The 22,561-nt window shown below is 41.2% G+C and overlaps 2 protein-coding genes across 2 annotated transcripts; one reads left to right on the top strand and one right to left on the bottom strand.

The window, feature by feature from the left end:
* The first annotated feature begins 629 nt into the window (after positions 1–629).
* On the top strand, positions 630–6,079 carry LOC109477201 (putative neutral sphingomyelinase). The gene is made up of 9 exons (XM_019778272.1): positions 630–637; positions 745–841; positions 1,483–1,559; positions 1,807–1,990; positions 2,489–2,571; positions 3,225–3,354; positions 3,843–3,941; positions 4,669–4,807; positions 5,399–6,079. The coding sequence occupies exons 1-9, from the start codon at positions 630–632 to the stop codon at positions 5,734–5,736; spliced, it is 1,155 nt and encodes a 384-aa protein (XP_019633831.1). The 3' UTR covers positions 5,737–6,079.
* Positions 6,080–7,858: 1,779 nt separating this feature from the next.
* LOC109477894 (leucine-rich repeat and death domain-containing protein 1-like) lies at positions 7,859–22,481 on the bottom strand. Its single transcript, XM_019779358.1, has 6 exons — positions 21,879–22,481; positions 11,066–12,419; positions 10,627–10,742; positions 10,226–10,381; positions 9,806–9,851; positions 7,859–9,196 (listed from the first exon to the last, which is right to left on the bottom strand). Exons 1-6 carry the CDS (start codon positions 22,479–22,481, stop codon positions 8,007–8,009), a joined length of 3,465 nt encoding a protein of 1,154 aa, XP_019634917.1. The 3' UTR covers positions 7,859–8,006.
* Positions 22,482–22,561: the final 80 nt, after the last annotated feature.

Below are 22,561 nucleotides of genomic sequence, written 5' to 3'. Positions count from 1 at the left end.
AAAATTATCATGTGTTAGCCTTCTTCACTTATATCTTCAGCATCAATGTATTCTCAAGGGTGTGTGTTTGCAAGTTGCCATATAGTTACCATGGCTACCGTTGTTCTACACGTTACAGGTGCATCCGTTGCCATAGCAACATGCCTGTCCATCTCCGAGTGCTGACCTTGAATTGCTGGTAGGTCTGAATGTTACCTCAAGTTTGCTACATGTGTAATCTTTGTGTGTAGGTGTGTATTCTGTAGTGTGTGTGTGTGTGTGTACGTGTGTGTGTGTGTGTATCTGTGTGTGTGTGTGCGTATGCCGTATGTGTTTGTGTGTGTGTGTGTGCATGTGAGCATATGTGTGTGTGTGTGTGTGTGTGTATGTGGGTGTGTGCCTGTGCCTGTGTGTTTGTGTATGTGTGTGTGTGTGTGTTTATTCTGTGTGTGTGTGTGCGTGTGTGCATGCATGTAAGCATATGTGTGTGTGTGTGTGTGTGTGTGTGTATTCTCTGTGTGTGTCCGTGCGTGTATTCTGTGTGTGCATTCAGTGTTTGTGTGTGTGTTTGTGTGTGTGCTTCCTTTGTGTCTGTGTGTTTATGTGCATGTAATTGCAAACATAATGTTTCATGTGTGTAACTATGAACCATGGTCATGTTAGAATGTGTGATCTGTATACATACATGTAACGTTATGTGTGATGTAACAGGAAGTGCTAACAATAACAAACATCAAACCATCATAACTTGTACATTTTTTGCAGGGGGATCTCGTTTGTTGCTCCCAAAGTCTCGGAGCGTTTCCACGCCATCGGAGAGGAGCTGGCTACGGGGAAGTACGACCTGGTCGCGCTACAAGAGGTCAGAGTTCAGAGGTCATTTATGTAGAACTTCAGGTTGCTGTCCTAGAAACACTTCCGGCATCACACAAGCACAAGGCACCAGTAGAGTTAAATACCTAGTAGAGAGACAAGTTGACTCTGAACTTAACCGAGTTAACAGTTTTATTATTTCTGTAAACTGGGCCCCACTGAAAATCAACTTGTCAAAGCTGAGTTGGGCTACCCAGGTGTGTGAAAATGAAATAAATAAATAAAAAAAAAACAAGCGTAAAACAGCACCAAGAGACTACGTCTAGAGATATATTATTAGACATCAAACAAGGACAACAACAACAACAGTTTGGTGTTAACAATTATTAATACAGGACTTGCATGGTGTTCAGTTTGTTGGTTATGTAAAAATGGTTTGGGTTCAGGAGTTTGATTTGTCTTTTTACTGTCAGACCACATCAATTTGGCTCCCTGACACTCTATATAGTAAAACTTAGCAAGCAGCCACAATGAAAAGAGAAGACAGGGAGGTACACTATGTACACTGTGTATACTTATGTATGCATGTATGTGTGTGTGTGATACTTCCTCTTTCTCTTCTCACCTTTTTGTTTGTTTGTTTGTTTTTTTTGTTTGTTTATTGTTGAATGTTGTTATTGTACTGCCCAGGTTTGGAGTGAGGCCCTGTATGAGAAGCTGGTGTCACAGGTGGAAGATGTGCTCCCGTATCATCACTACTTCTACAGGTATGTGAAGCTGTATAGCCAATATAACCGCCCCTAATTTTTTCTAAGGGTGCACCCAAAATGTACGTATTTTTGCAGTACATATTAAATGCCATGTATAATAGTATACTATAAATATTCTTGGCAGTTAAGCCTCAGAACAACAGAGATGAGTGGAAAAGAAGAACCCATAATGATTGTTCCCCGTGATGGCATTATTAATATCACCAAACGACAGCTTTTTTTAAAAGCTTGTTTTCTTTCGCAGTGGCTGGAATGGGAGTGGTGTCTGCGTGTTCTCCAAGCATCCCATAATAGGTGCGTGTCAGTATCGCTTTACGCTGAACGGCCACGCCCACAAACTCTTCCATGCAGACTGGTACGGCGGAAAGGTTGTGGGGTTGTGCCGCATACAGTACGCCGGGACAGAGATCAACTTCTACGCCTCACACGTGAGTACCCTGGGAAGGAGACTCAGTGTCTGTAAGCTTCATCACAAGAGAGAAAAAAATTTAATATATAATCACCTGAATCCTGGTCAATCGGTACCTTTTCCAGGGTAATGAGTAACTGGGGGCACACAAATATGTCTGAAATTTATGCAGATATTTTGGGAAGGAGACAAACTTTTTTTTATTGACAGAGCCTTTCCTCACAATGCATTACAAGCAATATTTCAGTGTTGTATGTTTTGCACAATGCTTAGTTGTATCTAATGAACACATTGAATTCATGCTATTTTGTTGAAGAATAATGTAGAATTCTCTTCTAGACATTGTAAGACCCTTGAGATCATTATTGATAAAAAAGATCAGTGAGAAATCATTGCTCGGAGGACCTGTGAGATATTGAGCACTATTTAAGAGATTTTAGAGAGACCTGGTGTTTGTTAAACAGTCTAGCCTCTGTGTTAGTTTGTTTGTTTGTTTACCTAAGCCTTTCTGTTCCAGACCCATGCGGAGTACAACCACGACAATGATGAGTACAGGGCACACCGAGTGTCGCAGGCTTTCGAACTCAGTCAATTCATCCGGTCAGCCATTTTTAATTTCTGAAATACTTAGTATCATAATGATTATTACTAAGTATGCTTACCTTTGCAGAATGAAACATATTGTTTTTGCTCTGTTGTTTCTTCTTCTCCAAACACATAAGGTCAATGGCCTGGACAAAATGGATGTTACCATGGTACATGTAACGGGTGCTGTAGCTGTCACCCTGTGGTGTGGGGTTGCATTATGTAGCAAGTTGCAGGACAGAGTTGGAGGGGCTGGTCACCATGTACATGTATATATGAATCACAGTGTTTGAGTAAGAATAAACAGAGCAGTAGTTTGTTAGGCTAGAACAGGCGAAGGAAAACATTATGCACTTCCTGTGCAAAGATAGTGCAGTTTCAGTTTCAGTTTATTACGATACCCTTTAGCCCGTTAGGGCTAATCTTCCAGGGTTCATTACACATTACACACACAGTACAAATATACACATATGACTACAAATTTACATACACATTGAGGTCACACGTCAGACAAGGCACTAATTATAGCTGAAGTAAAATCATTGAACGAGCAAATTATCGGCTAAGTATTAGTGCCTTGCAGTACTTGATAGCAGCAATATAATTTTTTTCCTGGAAAAGGTGATGATTATTTGTTTGAGGCTTTATATTGTTTATTTTTTCCCCAGCTACACAGGCCAGTCAGCAGATGTGAACATTTTAGCAGGAGATTTGAACAACCAGCCGTTTGAGCTGGGGCTGAAAATCATCCAGTCCAACTCTGGCATGGAGGATGCCTGGCTAACAGCCGAGCACAAGGTACGTGTTTGTTTGTTTGTTTGTTTGTTTGTGTGTTTATTTTGGGTTTCCTCTCTTTGCCCCAGCACTCTCGCTCACTATCGGGTTTAGCATCTGTTTTTCTCCATCTTCTAAGAGACAGACATGCTAGAAGTCTGCCATCTCTGTTTGCCAATGGTTTTGTTGTCTCATACGATTTTTCCCCCTCACCCTGCCTTCTGTACAAAGTTAGCTTGTCATGACACCAGTCCATTACTTAAACATAGCAATTCTCTCTCTAACTTCGTACATTGTACACCCTCACCACGCCCTCGGTACAAAGTTAGCTTACTACATGTGTACATCACCCGCCTATTGCTACGTCATATGGTATCTATGTCATCATTTTATTTCTGACATCCACATGAACTACTGTTGTTACAGTTACTGTAGTAAGCTCTAACTTTGTACAACATAGTACATCTAACTTTATATCATTTTACCCTAATGCTGGACTTTTTTCCCCTCAGAACTCGGAAGACTCAGGCATGACGTGTGGCTGCCCTGAGAATGAATTCAACTCTGGGTGTGGTCATCCTCCCATGAGGATTGACTACGTTTTCTACAAGGTACTCTTACTTAGAAGTAAACCTTTATTGCAGATACATGCTCGAGGGCTAATTGCAGATACAAGCAACATGTATGAAAAGGAAAATACAATGATATGGGAGACTATGTACAAAGTTATACTACATTCTACAACATACTCGGTACTAGGTTTGTTGGGTTTGACTTCTTCTTACATATTCTTCTTCTTTCTTATCTATTAAGTACATGTTTATAACTGTTTAAGGTCATCACAAGGGACCTGGAAATGTCCCTCAGTGGCAGCATTTAAAAACATGTAAACAAAGGTAGTGCTGCATACCTAAACCAAAATTTAGGTCCAGGTCCGGATTCAAGTCCAGAAGTTTAGGTTAAGTTCCAGACTTGTAAGTCCGGACCTAAACCCATGGCATATACAAAATTGCATGTTGCAACCTTGCAATGTTGTCTGGGTGAAACTTTGGCCACATAACATGGAAGTCGACATTTGACGATGCCCGATGGCAATGTTTTCTTCATTTTGCAGCAATCTACGGAAGGTTTTAGGTGGTTTGGAAAGAAAAGGGATATGTGAAATGGTCTTTTATGGTAATAAGTCCGGACTCGGTTCTTGACCTTTAGGTTTTTTTGGACTTGAACCTTAACATTTTTACAAGTCCGGATCCAAGTCCAGTGAACCGGTATGCAGCACTAAACAAAGGTAAATAAAATAATGATGCTATCAGTTTTATATTGTTCGTGGCTCTTCAGGGGTCTGCCAGGTGCAGTGTGAAGTGTGTTCACTGTGAGACCACCATGCACAAGGTTCCTGGAAAACCCTTTAACTACTCCGACCATGAAGGAGTGCTGGCTCACCTGGAACTGGAGATGGGCTCAGGAACGAGTGAAGGTGAGAGAGAAGGGAAAGAGGAAGTATCAACAGGACTTTCCTGCTATGGTAGCCATTTTGGCACCAAAGTCAGAAGGCCCTTGCATGAGTACTTACCAAGAAAAAATACAAACTAGAAAAGTAACATTTGCAAAGCAAATGCATAATGTTTACCTTCTTACTCAAACACATTTTCATATATATGGTGACAGCAGTCTCCTGGTCAGACAGGATTCTCCTGCTATAAAATTGCAACATTATGTAACCCAACACCAGTTACCATGGTGACAGACATCAACAAATCGGGTCATTGGCCAGTACAGAGGTCAGGGTTTGGAATGGAAGAAGAAGAAGAAACTGAGCAAAAACAATATGTTTTCCTGCAGTAAATATAAATATGTAAAAGGTAAGTAGACTTGCATCACAGGTAAATATCACGAGTCCCATTTTTTGTACATGATTCTGTTTTCCCGCTGCTCATAAGTCAGCAGCACTCTAAACCCAACAACACCTTCCACTAATAATAATCAGGCTGTTGATATGTTGGAAAGTATAACAAACGTTTGGTGGTGTAAAAAGTGTTCTGATCATTGTACATCCGGTTTTTATCAGAGAGTCCAGCAAACTGTGCGAATCTCGACGACGTTCCTCTACGCGACGACCACCTCCGCGAAGCCATCACAATCATGGAGGAGGCAATCGCCTGTACAGCATCCGTCAGGTGGTTCTACGCAGTGGTACTCCTCCTCTGTCTCATCCTCATCCTCCTCCTCCCCTCCCTGCCTCTCCCCATCCTCCTCACGTCACTTCTCAACCTCCTGTCGGTTCTCGGGATTGGCTGGAGCTTCTGGATGGGTGCGGTCGTCACGGAGACGGAGAGGAGGGGTCTCCTAGCAACCAGGACCAGCATGCAGGTCCTCCTCCGCGGGAGTGGGAAGAAAAGGAACTGACTGGTCTTTGATTGGAGTTGTGAAGGCTCTTAGATGTTTCCTAAAACTTAGATTTTTTTTTTTGACTGACTGAATAAGTTTATTAGCTTCCAAAGACTCTGAAGAGGTTTCTTAGATGCTTCCTATAACTCAGTGTTTTTGTCACTGACTGGTCTTTGAAAAGTTGTGAAGTGTCTTAGGTGCTTCCTAAAACTTAGGTGTTTTTTTGGACTGACTGAAGAAGTTGTGAAGTTTCTTAGCTTATTCCTAAGACTAAGTTTTCTTGGAACCGACTGAAGAGGTTTCTTAGATGCTTCCTGAAACTCAGTTTTCTTGGAATTGACTGAAGAAGTTGCGAACTACTGAAGTTTCTTCCTAAGACTCAGTGTCTTAGAACTTACTGAAGAAGTTGTTGTAAAGTTTCTTAGATGATTCCAAAGACTCAGTGTTTTTGGAACTACCTGGAGAAGTTGTGATTCCAGAAGTTTTTTCCTGAAACCCAATGTTTTTGGAACTTACTGGAAACGTTTTGAAGTTTCGTACATGTAGGTGCTTCCTAAACCTCAGTGTTTTGGGAACTGACTGGAGAAGTTGTGAAGTTTCTTAGCATCTTCCTGAAACTAAGGTGTTTTTGTCTTTGAGGAGTTGTGAAGTATCTAAGATGCTGCCTGAAATTCAGTATTTTTGAAATTTAATTTGACAAGTTGTGATAATTATGATGAATAATCATTTTTTCTTAGGTTATGAAGCTAAGAAAAACATGATTATTTATCATAATTACCTACTGATACTATAGGTTGTAAAAGTGTTATCAGAAAGCTTATTGTAAGTGTAATAGAATTATAATTAGATTAGTATAAATTATTCAAAACAACAGAATGATTTGTCCATAAAAATTTTATTCACAATAGGGATATTTCTTAGCACGTAACTTTCCATTTTGGAAAACACATCTTTTAAAGCAAACATACATCCACTAATGTACAAGATGTTTTAATTCAGAAGACAGGACTGACTTGTTGCTCATATTTCAAAGCCATGTCTTTGAAAGCATAATTACGTACGTAAAACATGTACCAATCATAGTAATGAACAAAAATTTGATTTAGATTTGAATTCAGTAAATACGAATTAAAATCCTGAAATATGAAATTTGATTTTGATTTGTTCTTTTTGTACGACTAGTATATGTTTCTTTAAAAACGCCCCTTACAAATGTATACTAATTATAGTAATTTATACTACATTAGAACACATTAGTTTTAAATTAAACAAACCCTTACAAATCTCTTGAAAGTTTGAAATGTAATAAAATACAAAAAGTACTGAAAATGAATAAAATGTTCTTGGTTACAATCCAGTGACCAAGGTTTTTTGGAGTCTGACATTCGGTAAATCATAACAGTCCGGGTCTTGTTTGGTTTGCTGGGAATGCTTGAAGGTCATCAGACAGTGATCACTAAAGTCTTCTACCTAGGGGGTTAAATCCTTCTGCTGAGTGCTGTTATGTAGTGCTTTTTGACGTTGGTGAAGATAACATCAAGAGCCGCCTCCACTGGTTTGGATGTGTTCACGACTTGGCTTGGTCTATGGGACAACATCAGGTTTTGCTCTGATACTGGGGGTTATGTGTTAACTGCACATAGGGTAATGGATGACATTTGAATCACATCTGGTGCAATACAATTTACAAAAGGAACACTGACTTTAGTTACTATTGATATAGAGTTAATCAGTTCTGTCAAGAAATGGTACATAGTCATGATGCAACTGTTCAGCAGAATTGCAAGTGCACAGGATGTGATGATGCAACTGTTCAGCAGAATTGCACGTGCACAGGATGTGATGATGCAACTGTTGAGCAGAATTGCGCGAGCACAGGATGTGATGATGTAACTGTTCAGCAGAATTGCAAGTGCACAGGATGTGATGATGCAACTGTTCAGCAGAATTGCAAGACGTAGTGCACAGGATGTGATGATGCAACTGTTCAGCAGAATGACTCCAGAAGTTTCTTCCTCCAATCTCCTTCCTTTATTCTTAAGAACCTTGATGATTTGTTGCTATTTCATTGAGCGATTGGGATGGGGGGGGGGGCATGTATGCATGGCTGAATGAGCCATGTTCTATGTTTGCTCCAGTCAAGTAAGCCAACATTTTGACGGCTTCATCGTTGCTTTTGATCTACATGATTGGATGGTCAAACTCTACATTGATTCTATTTCTTTGTCATTCCCATTTCCTGTAAAATTGAAGACTGTGGTTGTGAACAAACAACTTTACATTCAAATTCAGTTGAGGCCAAATATTTTGGCGAACTCGCTGTGTGATTCATCCCAGTACCTGGATGCCAAAAGCCTTTCCTTCAACATTTTTGCAGCGTCGAACTCCCTTTTTCCATTCGTCAGTACATTGATGATGCGGTTAGCCAGTGCTTGTGCAGCTTCATCATCATCATCATCTTCGATCCTTACAATCGGACGTTCGAAGTCGGGATTTTCTTGCAAGAACTTGGCCAGACCAGACTTGTGGGAGACCAGGACTGGCACCCCTGCAGCAATGGCCTCCAGACCAACCAGTCCGAATGGCTCTGCACGTGACAGCATCAGGACGACATGGGCTCTGCTCATCTCTTTGCACAGCTCTTTCTGTGTGCAGTACTTCAGGGGAGTGAAGTGGATTTTACCCCTCTTCATGTTGGCTTCGATGAGTGCCTTGCTTTCTGGGAAATCGTCCGGACTGATGCCACAGACTCGCCAAATTGTGTCGGGCAGCCGTTCAATCACCTTGACCATGGTCTTCCCAGCCAGATCGTAGCCTTTCAGCCTCTCCACGCCTTTGACCCTGCCGATAGACAGCACCACTTTCGTATCCGTGTCGACGTATTTCACGGGCGTGTTCATGAAGATGTCGGACGGCTCAGGCAAAAACTCTTTATTACGTTCTTCGTCTCTTGTCTCGCTTTTGTAGTAGTCGTACAAGCGTGGGCCCACGGAGACGATCACATCAGCATCCTCCAGGTCTTCCAGAATGCTTTTCATCACCTCTTCTATGCTCAACTCTCTTCCTTCCTTGTATTGTATGACGTTTTCTGGGATTACGTGAGTGACCTGGACGACTTTGGCATTAGGAAGGCGGCCCTTCTTGATCTCCCTTGCTGCACGGCTTGTGATGTGGACATGGCCGACGATGAAGTCCACATCTGCAGGCAGGTTTGGGTAACGCCCCCAGTGCTCCCAGGTTAGCCAGTTAAGGCCAGACGGGGTCGGGTCTCCCTCCTGCCTTGTTGGGAAGATCAGGTTCACCCCATCATTCTTCGCATCTTCCTTGTCCTGTGGTGTGGCATCCAGGACTGTACTGTAGACCTTTGCTCCTTTGGAAACCAGGCAGCGCCCCATCTGGCGGTGGATGGTGGATATGCCCCCCTTTGCAGTACCATACTCGTCATTAAGCATCAACACGACAGGATGGCTTCCAGATACTGAAAGTGATTCAAAGCAAATCAACTCACTTTTCTAATTTAAGGACAGATGTTCTATGGTTTGCTTAATTAAAAAAAACTGTCTTCGGCAAGAGGCCCAGCGTCTTGCATAACATTGTATTTATTAAATTGATTTTTTCCACAGTTTTTCTTAAATTTCGTCACGTGTACCTTAGTCAAACAAAAGTGGCCGTAATTTGCTGATGTCAGTTTGTGTCCTTGAAAAGTGTTAGGGTAGTCAAAGTCTTTGCGAAAAAATCATATCTTTGATCTCTTAGAGGTTTCTATTATTGTTATGATGATACATTTGTAGTGAAATTGAATGATTGTCGTATTTTCGAAGAATGTTTTGGATAATTTTTTTTTGGATAATTTTTTTTATAATTCTCAGATCGAGTAAGTCAGATAACTCATATAGAGATTAACACTGTTCTGCACAAATTAGTGAGGCGAATGCTGAATACTTTCATGGGTTCATGTGAAACCCTAATGTGAGGCAAATGTAGTAAATTAAAGATCGATGTTTAATATATACCAATGGTTTACAATGTATTTTCATCATTTTTGGTGTGTAGGTAGCTGGGCTAAAAAGTTTGGATACAGTCTGACCTTTGTTACTGTTGTCGGTCTCAGATGGGTGCTTCGGTCTTTCCTCCTGTGAAGTCAAGCAAAACGCAAATGTAAAGCCCTACATTTTAGGACGGCTGGTGTAAACACATATCAGTGATTCTTTTGGAAGAAATTGGAAATAACATTTACATCCAAGAAATGGTGACAAAAAATTGTTTTTGCTACAAGTACAATTGACTTTGTGAGGACATTGCAGATGGCAAGTGCGCAACAATATGATACTAATAGTAGTATGGCTTTTTGTGCATTAGTTTAACAGCATTAGCTTGTTACATGTACCTACATGTAGGACATTATATTTGACAACTGGCAAGACTATGTTATTTAATTGAATACTTTTTTCCCTTCAAATTCAAATTGAAGTATAAAACTGAAGATGACTAATCACATACAACCCACCCCGGGTGTCTGTGGCAGCAGCTCTGCCAGCTGGTGAAAGTCCAGATCTCTCAGGTGCTGCTGCAGGGCGGGAAGTGTGGTCGCCTCACCTTCCTTCTCTTTCCACTTCACCAGGGTCTGGTACACCTGCTCAGGAACGTCGTCTGGGGCGGAAGCCTGAATAACAGGCGACAATTTTCTACTTGAAATGATGTGTTTTAGCGCCTCTTTCCATGAAAAGTAGTTGTGCGATAGTGATGTGTTATATTGCAAGGAAATAGGACCCTAACATGTGGTAAGTAGATGACGAAACCTTTAACTGCTGAATTACTCTGAATGGCAATAATACCAGTTGAACATATCATGTTCATGAGGATTATCAGTGAGGTATTTGTTATAGCTCTGCATGTGTGCAAAGTCACCTTGATGATGGACTCTATCTCCGAGCTGCTGAGCCCTAGGCTCCGGGCGAGCGGTTTCCACTGGGTTTGCGTCACCTTCACGGACAGACGGTTAAAAGCCTGAAGAATTTTCTCATCTGAACAAGGAAAATACAACATTATCAGGGTTTGTTAATCATTATCTATATAGAATATATGACACTCAAAGCAACATCTGCCATCCTCTGTTATACTCGAAGATGTGTGTTTGTTGCTCACAACATCTTCACAAAACTTCAAACACCAACTTTCTAATAGTTAAAAGCAGATGAATGCCAGTCAACAAATAGCAGCGTGCTAATACAATGGTATCCGTTCCAAAGAAATAAACCTATTTGATTTAAGCCGTTCTTAATTATGGAAAAGGACAAAATCTTTATAATAACAAAAAAGTTGCTGTCCAACCAAATAATAGTCTGACCTTTTTCAGCCTGCTGCTTCATGAACGTCATGATGGCACCAGTCCCTTGTTCACACACATCCTGTGGAGGGTATGTCAGGGGGTTTCCAGAAACATCCAAGTCCCTCAGCTTGTCTGCTCGGTGAAGGGCGGTTGGGAGCATGGTGATGTTGTTCTTACTTATGTGCAGTTTCTTCATGGCAGGCAGTTCACACAGGACTTCTGGGAATGTGTCGAACTTGTTGCCATACAGGTAGACCTCCCGTAGGTTGTGCAGGTGACTCATGGTGCTCGGCAGGGTTCTGAGGAGGTTATGGTCCAATGACAAGTACCATAGGTGCTGTAAGGTTCCCACTTCATCTGGGACAGTGTCGAGCTTGCAGCCTCCAGCATACAGTTTCTCCAGTGTCTTCAGCTGCAGCACCTGTCTGGGGAACTCTTCAAACTGACAGCGTACAACGTCCAGAGTCTTCAGCCTGGTGAGTCGTCTGACGTCATCGGGGAGACATCCGATGGGGTTTGGACCGATATCCAACACCTCAAGGTTGGACAGAGAACAAACCCCTGGTGGAACCTCTGTCAGCTGATTACCATGAATGTACAGTTCTCTCAATTTCTGCAGCTTTTCCACACCGGGAGGTAAGGTGGAAAGTTTGTTGTTACCGATATTCAACACCTCAAGGTTGGACAGAGAACAAACCCCTGGTGGAACCTCTGTCAGCTGATTATCATAAATCAGCAACATTGTCAATTTCTGCAGCTTTTCCACACCGGGAGGTAAGATGGAAAGTTTGTTGTTACTGACACTCAACACTTCAAGGTTGGACAGAGAACAAACCTCTGGTGGAACCTCTGTCAGCTGATTATCATGAATGAGCAATCTTTTTAATTTCTGCAGCTTTTCCACACCAGGAGGTAAGGTGGAAAGTTTGTTGTTACCGACATTCAACACCTCAAGGTTGGACAGAGAACAAACCCCTGGTGGAACCTCTGTCAGCTGATTACCATGAATGTACAGTTCTCTCAATTTCTGCAGCTTTTCCACACCGGTAGGTAAGGTGGAGAGTTTGTTGTTAAAGACACTCAACACTTCAAGGTTGAACAGAGAACAAACCTCTGGTGGAACCTCTGTCAGCTGATTACCATAAATGACCAGTTTTATCAATTTCTGCAGCTTTTCCACACCAGGAGGTAAGGTGGAAAGTTTGTTGTTACCGACACTCAACACTTCAAGGTTGGACAGAGAACAAACCCCTGGTGGAACCTCTGTCAGCTGATTATCATCAATCAGCAACATTGTCAATTCCTGCAAGGACCCGATCGCCTGAGGCAAACTTGTCAGCTTGTTGCCGGAAGTACCCAAGCGGTAAAGTTTCTGCAGACGGCCGATCGCTTCCGGGATGCTGGTGAGTTCATTGTTGGAGACATCTAGAAGCTCCAGGTCAGTGATATCAAACACCTCCTCCGGGATGGACGTCAGACCCTGGTTACTCAGGTCCAAGAAAAGGCGACCGTCGACGTCCCACTGAGGCTGGAGGTTCAGACCTGCCGCCATGTTGGATCCTCCGTTCCCTGTGGAATAAGGTGGTCCACAATTGATTACGCATGCCCTGAGTGTCAAAGGTAAGTCCCTTGTGACGTCAGGAAATCACGCCATGAATAAAAGAATAGAGGAAAGCCAGACTATGCTTTATGAACCTTGAACGTGGACATCAGTGTTGCTTTATAATTAGTCCAGTTTCATGTTTGTTTGGAAAAGGGAACGTTCTTATTAGATGGATCATAAAATTACTCGAAGTTAAATAAGGGTTCATCTATTTCTATGACTGCGAGCCTGATCTAGGATTTTTCAGGAAACTATCGACTTTGCAGCTAAAAAGAGCGTGACGCTTCAGACTGAACTTTGAACCGGGGGGGGGGGTGTCGGCTAGCGCAGCAAATGGGGTGTTTGCTGAAGTAGTATACAAATATAAGTAAACACTTAACCCCTAGCATTATTTTCGTACGAACCTACATATACGAAAGTAAAGCTAGTCCTAAAGGCAACCGAAATGTTTTAATCCATTACTTACAACCGATTTTTTATTCTAGCTGACGTTATCCATACTTGACCTTTAAACCCCAGCGGGAGGTGGCGCCAGGTACATTGAACAAACATAGCTGCGCTACCAAATGTTACAAACATAGGGGTACTAGGGGTGCCGGTTTAGGCGTGAAAAAGTGAACAATTTGCTACAAAAAAAATCTTGAATTTTAAGCAGTGACACCAGGACTACTCAGTGTGTAGGTAGAGTGACTCATAAATACCTAATTTTGTATTAACAAAGTAAGGATACTCACTGTTCAAATAATATACAAAAGTATTATTATTACAATGCATTACCGAGCCTTTGTGCGACACTGCTCGGTGGAAATGTCAAGAGTTTGCTAAAGAATATGCCATCTCCAATTCCTACCAGTCACACCAGGACTATCTGTATATGTAAGTACAAGTAAAGTTACTCAAACTACAAGGTACTGATTACTTACGGCTTTAACACTCGGGGTGACGAAGAAAAGGTGATGCAATATTATTCTTGGTTTCTTCTCCTCCGCTAACCAAGTCAACTTCGTCCCATCCTCGTGGATCTAGGGTTGCTTCCAGCAGACGATTCCTCTAACCAACTACACGTCCTCTCAACGTAGATATCTCTGTCCAACGCATGCGCATTTCCCTAACAGTTAGCTTTTCTCCACAAGTCACGTGAGGTACGAAACCCTTTCAGCGGTTCAACTATTAAATGCCTGTCGAAAAAAACTAGTATCAAAATGAGCCATAAAAGTTGGAACACAGATACTGTACTGATAACTAGACGTTTCTTCACGAAACCTATAAAAATAATGGGTAAAAGAATGCTTACAGTAAGCTCACCTGTTGTACATACGTGTTACTGTGTAGTTGCTAACTCCGGGAGGGTGGGCACCCTTAGCAATGTTAACTTAACAAACATATGAGGCGAATTAGGTAGAAAAGTGTTCCTTTGACGTGTTTGTGGAAGACACTTTTGTAGTAGCCTGTTAATCGTCGCAACAGGAGAGAAGCAGTATCAACACAGATCGATAATCAGAGTAGTTACTTCACAAAATAACGATTCGTTCTGGGGGGAGGCTTTGAGAAGTAGGAATTGCAACAGGAAGGATTGCTGCAACAATTCAGACAGAGGTACTTTTAACAATAAAATGTTACCTACACGTACACGTACACGTACATAGTCGTAAAGCTATATCTCAGAAAGTAACATGACATACCTGCACACCCTTGTTGTGTTCGACCTCACTTGTTAGTTACCTGTTTGAGAACGCCAACTGCCAGTAGGCGGGTTGTTTGCACAAATTCCTGCATACAGACTGGCTAACGGTGCATGACGGCAAGGTTGTCAACCTCAGTACGTACAAAGGATGTTTGTAATATGTCTGTAGTTGTAACTTTGTGAATACTGGGCTACCTGTTCTACATTTAGTAAGAACAGAAAGGCAAAATTACCGCATTCTTAAATATAAAGGAAAGAGTGGCACAGGAGAGACGATTTCAGCTTAAAGAAAGTAGAAAAGTTAGACGGTGTGTTGTTTTGGTCGGGCTGCCATGGCGGACAGGTAACTAGCTCACTGTTCGTGCCACCTTTGACACAGGTAGTGTTGGGCGTGTCAAACTGTGCACTGTGCCCGTCAGGCACTCGGGGTGTATTTTTAGGCTGCGGAAGGATTGAACACAACCAAATCAACACTTTCAAAGGAGACAGACTCGATAGTGAATAAATGAACTCTGTACACGACAGTTGTACATGGTACAATATGAGGATAGCAGGAGAATCCTTGTTGTCGTTTGTTTTCACATTTTCATGATTAACAAAGTTGTCTCTCTGACTCCGCACAAACGGCCCTCGCTGGGTACACTGTTGACTCTGTGCAGTTGAGCGCGGAAACTTTATATAATTAGCTTTGAATAAACTGTCAAAGACCCACCAAAATCAACAACGTTTGTTTGAAAGAGGTAGATATATGAAACCCTAAGTGGTTTAATCACATGTTCCGAGTCTCATAGCCTCTGTTGAGTAGCCTCTACCAGGCTTCGGGAGGTGGCTGGGAAGTGGAAAGAGGCAGACTATACTCTTTAAGTAATCTCCAAGCAGATATTTTGGTGGGGTAAGACGGTATCAAATTGGCCAGCCTGTACCCATTTCTTTCCTTTCCTAAGTACAGTTATTGCATCACAGAAGGGATTCCCCACCTTTAAAGTAAACTCTTTATTAAAATTTGGGGATTCTAGATAAATTAACCCTATCTAGACCGGGGGGGGGGGGCTTAAAGTGCCCGCGGCAACTTTGATGTCACCTAGCGTCTGAACGGCTAAAAGCTAGAACCGCCAAATTTGGTGACTTTTCCTAAAATATTGTTGGCAACAAATCTGTATCAGTGGAATAAGATTATGATTTTTCTTGTTGCCATGGCAACGGGTTTCTGACAGGCATTTTTTGCCAAATTTAATTATTTCCATTTAAACAACAGAATTCTATGGGTTTTATGTCAAGTTACACATTGTTTCTAGCATTAATAACATCACATATAATTATATGTAAATTTTATCATTAAAAATGCATAATTTATGCTAATTTGATGACGTCATTGGCCAAAATCCAAGATGGCGGACCATATCATTAGATCAGGTAAATGCAGCTTATTTTCCTTAAAATTTCATCAATACTCCCATTTTTTTTTACAAAAAAGGTTCATATGAATGTCTTTAGTCTGTTTACAATGTATTTTAGGCTTCATCCTGAAAAAAAAACTATTTTTCAAAATTCAAGATTGATGATCCAAGATGGCGGATATGTAATATATGTATGACGTCATTTTATGACGTCACCGGTGTTGCTATGGGCAACATAAGACTTAGTACATCCTAATATTCTGTCATAAACACTTTTGGTAAAGTTATGTCGTATACTGTTTAGTTTTCAGGGAATAACCTATCTAGACGGTTTTGGCCAATAAAATCACATTAATGACGTCATAATGACGTCATATTACGCCACAACGACATAAAAATTGAACGTATGATAAATTTTTACTAGTACATCATCCTCTGAAAATTTGGTGGTCCTACGATATACCGTTCTCGAGTTCTGAGGGGGGCCGAATGAGCCCCCCCCCCCGGTCCCACCAAGCCCAAAAAAGCCCGGTCTAGATAGGGTTAATATATATCAATATAGCCTCATGATGAAATCACATTACATAATATTCGTCGAGTTTCAGTAATGAAACATTGTCAGATGTTTTTTCAACAAAGTTTTATTATCTCTTTAGCAGCGAGAAAGACCAAAACTGCAAGCTGCAAGCTTACAATAACACCTAGTTCTAGCAAACACACAATACATATGATTTTCGTGTGTCTTTAGGTAATATCCAAGCAGATCCTAGTGGCATAATGCAGTATCAAATTTTCCAGAGAAGGTGGCATGTTGGAATCTCCATGGCCAATTTGATACAGTCTTATGCCACCCTAGGATCTGCTTGGAGATTATTCTTAGGAACGTTTCTAGCTAGAATTATGTAATATAATATACCTGGTGATAATATGATATATGAAGGTCTTGTGCTGAGAACAGAAAACTGTGGACAGCCGCCATGCATCAGCACAAGACGCCTGTGGAAGGTTCATTGATAGATAATAATCTATGAATATATCATAATCAATATTCATGCAGAAAATACATGTTTAAGCACTAGTCTAACTTTCGTTGTTTATCGCATGTATTGTTAAAAATTCTTTTGAGATTTTGAAAAAAAAATGACATGGTGAAATCTTTTTACAATTTTACAATATTAATGCTCAATTATTGAATGAAATTCCTTGCCAGAAACGTAACAGCATTGTAATATAGATCCTTAGCAACCCTAAAATGCTTGACTCAAAGTATATTTTATCCTTCATATTCTATAATGCTGGACTATTATAGTTTCAATGATCCTCGCTTGGCTCATATCCAAGTAATTAACACAATTCTGCGACTTCAGAAAAATTGTCTAACAAATATGACCTAATCACACCATGAATATGAATCTTAAATCCATGTTCAGCTGTCACTTGACTTGACTTGGTTGCAGAATATCATGAAATGCTTGAGTAGAGCAAAATGCATGTTGGTCACAAAAAACTACGAAGTCAACACTAGTGTCGTATACTAGTCCTATCCGAATTTAAAAAAAACACTAAACCTACCAAGTTTACATGTATATACAGCACAATTTTGTGGAATGCTAGAGTCGAGCAAAAGTCACATTTAACCTCTGATTACCCATCGTCTGGTTCTGTCAATGAAAGAATTGGCCACAAAATATTAAAATCCTACTTGAGTGGAGCCAAATGTGGATAGCAAGTCACAATAAACTGCGAACATTGTCGTTATACTAGTCCTATTCCAATGCTGGAGTAGAGCAAAATGTTGGTAGCAAGTCACAAAACTACTAATTATCCATGTTCATCGTCTGGTTGGGTCAATGAAAGAATTGGCCACAAAATATTAAAATGCTAGTTGAGTGGAGCCAAATGTGGACAGCGAGTCACAATAAACTACACACACTGCAAGTATACTAGTCCTATTCTATAAACTACTAAACCTGTCCATATTACACCAAAAGGACATAGCTCGGAGATCCAGGTAGAACTAATCGAGCATTAGTGCCTTTCCAATGCTCACATTGTTGAGTTATCAACACATCATCAAGACTACACAAACCTTATTTGATAGTTCATACAACATTTCGAGGTTGCCCGCGGCAACTTTATTTGATGTCGAATAGTACCTGAACGACTTGCGCTAGAACCACCCAACAGGTGACTCAAATATTGTTGGCAACAATTTTGTATCAGTAGAATAAGACAATGATTTTTCCTGTTGCCATGTCAACGGGTTTCTGACAGACATTTTTTGTTAAATTTAGTAACTCGTTTCAACAATAGAATCTTATGGGTTTTATGTCAAAACTATAAATGGTTTCTGCTATTGATAACATCTCATTTTATTCAAAGTAATATTTATAATCAAAAATGCATAATTTACACTAATTCGATGACGCCATTGCCCAAAATCCAAGATTTCCATTAAACTTTTATCACTACTTCCATTTTTTTGTTACAAAAAAGGTTCATATGAACGTCTTTGGTCTATTTTCAATATATCTTAGGCTTTATCCTGAAGAAAAACTATTTTTCAAAATTCAAGACAGGTAATTTCCATTAAACTTTTATCACTACTTCCATTTTTTGTTACAAAAAAGGTTCATATGAACGTCTTTGGTCTATTTTCAATGTATTTTAGGCTTTATCCTGAAGAAAAACTATTTTTCAAAATTCAAGATTGATGATCAAAGATGGTGGATAGCTTAAATATCCATGACGTCATTTTATGACATCACCGGTGTTACTGTAAGCAACGGTCTAGATAGGGTTAGAAGTCTAGCATGATGATGTTGTTCGTAGTGGCCATTGCTTTGTTTTACGTAGCCTTCAGGCCCTTTTCACAAAGACATCCACCATTCTCACCAACTCTTCAAACAAGGGTCCCTTCCAGGGGTCGTCATCCTGACTTTTGGTCATGTTGATGTAGATGAGTTGTGCGAAAGGGATGGACATGGGTCCGGGCGGCGGCCATGTTGTCTTCTCGAGCATGACGGGAATGATCGGCGTCTTCAAGGTGTGTGCAAGCGCCACTTCGTTGCTGCAGTTCGCAGACTCGGCGTATGGTGGCGTCACGCAGCTAACCACGACCTGGAGGTGAAACACACAACAGCAGATTTAAATCAACTTCTACCAGACATTACTTCCCCATTACTGTTTTGTGAATCCAAGGAAGTAAAAACGGTAAGTCAATGTAGGCCTTCATAGATAATCTGGAAAGGCTTACCTGGCACAAAAATGTCATTCATACATTTCTAAATTATCTTTTGATGTTAGTCTCTTCACTATTTTCGTATCAGGTTTTAAAAAAATTACATAATCATGGCACTCCATCCGTAAATCAATCAATCAATCTCTTCTCTGGCAACCATCATTCCTTGATACATTTTCAAGATATCATTTAATGCTAGTCCTTACAAGGGTATCGGGTTTTAAAAAAATGACAATATCAAGGCATGGACTATACCCACTCAAACAGTCATAACTCACATTCAATCAATCAATCAATCAATCACAGTCACTACCTCCGTCAATTAATCAATCATTCATTCAGTTAATCAATCAATCAATCAATCAAACAACCTCTGCTCTGGCAAACCTCGACTTGGGGTCATGGCGTAACGGCAGAGTGCTCCACTCAGAGCCAAGAGGTCCCGGGTTCGAGTCCTGACATTCGAGTCCTGATCCTGTGCCCTTGGGAAAGGCACTTAACACGACTTTCCTCACTTAACTCAGGTTAAAATGAGTATTGCCTTGTCCTGTATTTGTCCTATATCTGCGTTGGTAACGGCATAAAATTAAGTTGATATAACTTGAGTTTGCCGTCCCCATGTCTAGTCAGGAAATGTTGCAATAAAAAACCCCTCGCACCTTGGCTCCCCGGATGCCCTTGTCCATCATCTCGTACAGACTGTCCCCTCCCCCCATCTGCTTGATGTCCATCCAGCAGCTGTAGCCTCGCTCCTGCAGGCGATCGTGCAGCAGCAACACTTTGTCCTGGTGGTCCCATTGGTACGACAGGAAAACCGACTTTTTCTGAAAAAAAGGAAAGGCATGAGTTGATTTTGTACAATGGTTCACGTCTCTGTAGGTTCTATGCTTTTGGAGTATGACTATCATAGTAATCTCTACTGGACTACTTTGCATACTAAAAAAATTGATGGAATTTGCCAAAACGAGTTGAATAATCTGCCTGTAACTGCAAATTCTAATATTTTCAATCTCTAATACAAACACGTATGATACCGTCAGATACTGTTTGGTTATCACTTTTCAAACTCGGATAGTCTGTATATAATGCATCGAGAATTGGGGTCTTAATTTTCTTCCACAATACCATAATATTTAGTTTCTAAGCATTTTTCGTCAATGGAAAAGTTGTAACAGGCGGACAAGATGGTCCAACGGCCCCAAGAATATCTGATTAGGAGGAATACATGTAATTTTACTTACGCCGGCTCTTGTCACGTCTGTGCGGACCGTTGGCTCAACCCGGGCCGTGAGTGCAGCTGGGGTTCTCGCATCGGAAGAACCACCCTTCTTAACCAGGGGCACAGCACCTGCAGGCTAGAAAAAATATGTTACAATTCTAATGTTCCTACTGTGAATAGTTTCATCAGGTTGGTAAGTCACTGAGTAAAGAGACTCGTTTTACACAACCAAGACTTTTATTCAGCCGACGTTTCGGTGACCGTCTCTCTAGCAGTGACACCTGTGCTGCAGTGCAATGTGAACCAGTCAGAATTGCCCTGAGGAAGGTGACAGACGGTCACCGAAACATCGGCTGAATTTGGTTGTGTAAAAAGAGACTCATTACTCAGTTTTAATGTTTTAGAGATTTTGACCTTGATGAACTTAAACTTGAACTTGAAAATAACTTTCGCATCAGAAAGTATCTTGTACCTGTGTTTTCCTGACAGCATCACTTTGTTTCTGAGCATGAGGCCGCCCTTCTGCAACTGTGAGGCGAGCCAAGCCTCTCTTCACATCCGGCGTTTCTGCAAGGGAAGCGAATTGTTAACTGTTGGTAAACTAGTCAGTTTCTTAACCCTAGTAATGGAACGTTAGATGTAAAACCTAGCAATGTAGCATTAAATGTACAACAACGGTCAATATTGTCACCAGCAAAACTCAAACTTCTACGTCCGTAAAATCCTCTGCTTTCACCAACTGTAACATGTAGCGTAACTGCGGCACATACACACAATCATACAAGCATACATACAATGAAGCTTTCATGAAAGTTCATCTGTGTTGATAGTTACATGTTTAGAGTTAAAACGTTTGATGCAACACAAAAAGTTCTTTCACCTAGTTATAGAGATTTCGACCAGTCATACAAGGAAGCTCACTGTTGCGTACGACGCTTTCAGTAAGCATCAACTTAAAGTAAAGCATCTCAGAATGCAAACAATTCATACCTGCCATCAATGCATGTACTAAGAAATAGTTAACAGTGGGCACAAAAGTTTCAGCTTATGAAAATGTATGAAAACCCATTTTATGGAAGCATGTCAAATTAAGATCTGTTTCTTTTCTTTGTTGAATAATATGGGTATCTACAAACACTACCAAGAACGTTTGAATAATCAAAATCTTACCTTTCTCGTCCTCCTGTTTCAGGAAAGCGATGATGGCACCAGTCCCTTGTGTACACACATCCTGTGGAGGGTATGTCAGGGGGTTTCCAGAAACATCCAAGTCTGTCAGCTTGTCTGCTCGGTGAAGGGTGGTTGGGAGCCTGGTGATGTTGTTGTTACTTATGTCCAGTTTCTCCATGGCAGGCAGTTCACACAGGACTTCTGGGAATGTGTCGAACTTGTTGCCATACAGGTAGACCTCCCGTAGGTTGTGCAGGTGACTCATGGTGCTTGGCAGTGTTCTGAGGAGGTTATTTTCCAATGCCAAGAACCACAGGTGTTGTAAGGTTCCCACTTCATCTGGGACAATGTCAAACTTGCAGCCGCCAGCATACAGTTCCTCCAGTGTCTTCAGCTGCAGCACCTGTCTGGGGAACTCTTCAAACGGACAGTTGGAGACACTGAGAGACTTCAGTCTGGTGAGTCGTGTGATGTCATTGGGAAGACGTCGGATGGGGTTCCGACTGACACTTAACACCTCAAGGTTGGACAGAGAGCAAACCACTGGTGGAATTTCTGTCAGCTGATTACCATTAATGTACAGTTCTCTCAACTTCTGTAGCTTTTCCACACCAGGAGGTAAGGTGGAAAGTTTGTTGTTACTGACATCTAACACCTCAAGGTTGGACAGAGAACAAACCTCTGGTGGAACCTCTGTCAGATGATTATCATGAATGAGCAATCTTTTTAATTTCTGCAGCTTTTCCACACCAGGAGGTAAGGTGGAAAGTTTGTTGTCACTGACATTCAACACCTCAAGGTTGGACAGAGAACAAACCCCTGGTGGAACCTCTGTTAGCTGATTATTATAAACATACAGGTATGTCAATTTCTGCAAGGAACCGATCGCCTGTGGCAAACTTGTCAGCTTGTTGCCGTCAGCGTCCAAACGTTCAAGTTTCTGCAGACGGCCGATCGCTTCCGGGATGCTGGTGAGTTTGTTGTTGGACACATCTAGACTCTCCAGGTCAGTGAGATCAAACACCTCCTCCGGGATGGACGTCAGACCCTGGTTACTCAAGTTAAGAAAAAGGCCACCTGTGTCTAACCGCTTAAGCTGGAGGTTCAGACCTGCCGCCATGTTGGATCCTCCGTGTCCTGTGGTATAACAGTTGGTATAAGGTGGTTCACATTTACGATTGCGCATGTCTAGTGTCAAAA

Source organism: Branchiostoma belcheri, unplaced genomic scaffold (genome assembly GCF_001625305.1).
Source record: "Branchiostoma belcheri isolate BF01 breed outbred unplaced genomic scaffold, Haploidv18h27 scaffold105, whole genome shotgun sequence".
NCBI lineage: Eukaryota > Metazoa > Chordata > Leptocardii > Amphioxiformes > Branchiostomatidae > Branchiostoma > Branchiostoma belcheri.
This window is presented reverse-complemented; position numbering and strand designations above follow the sequence as displayed.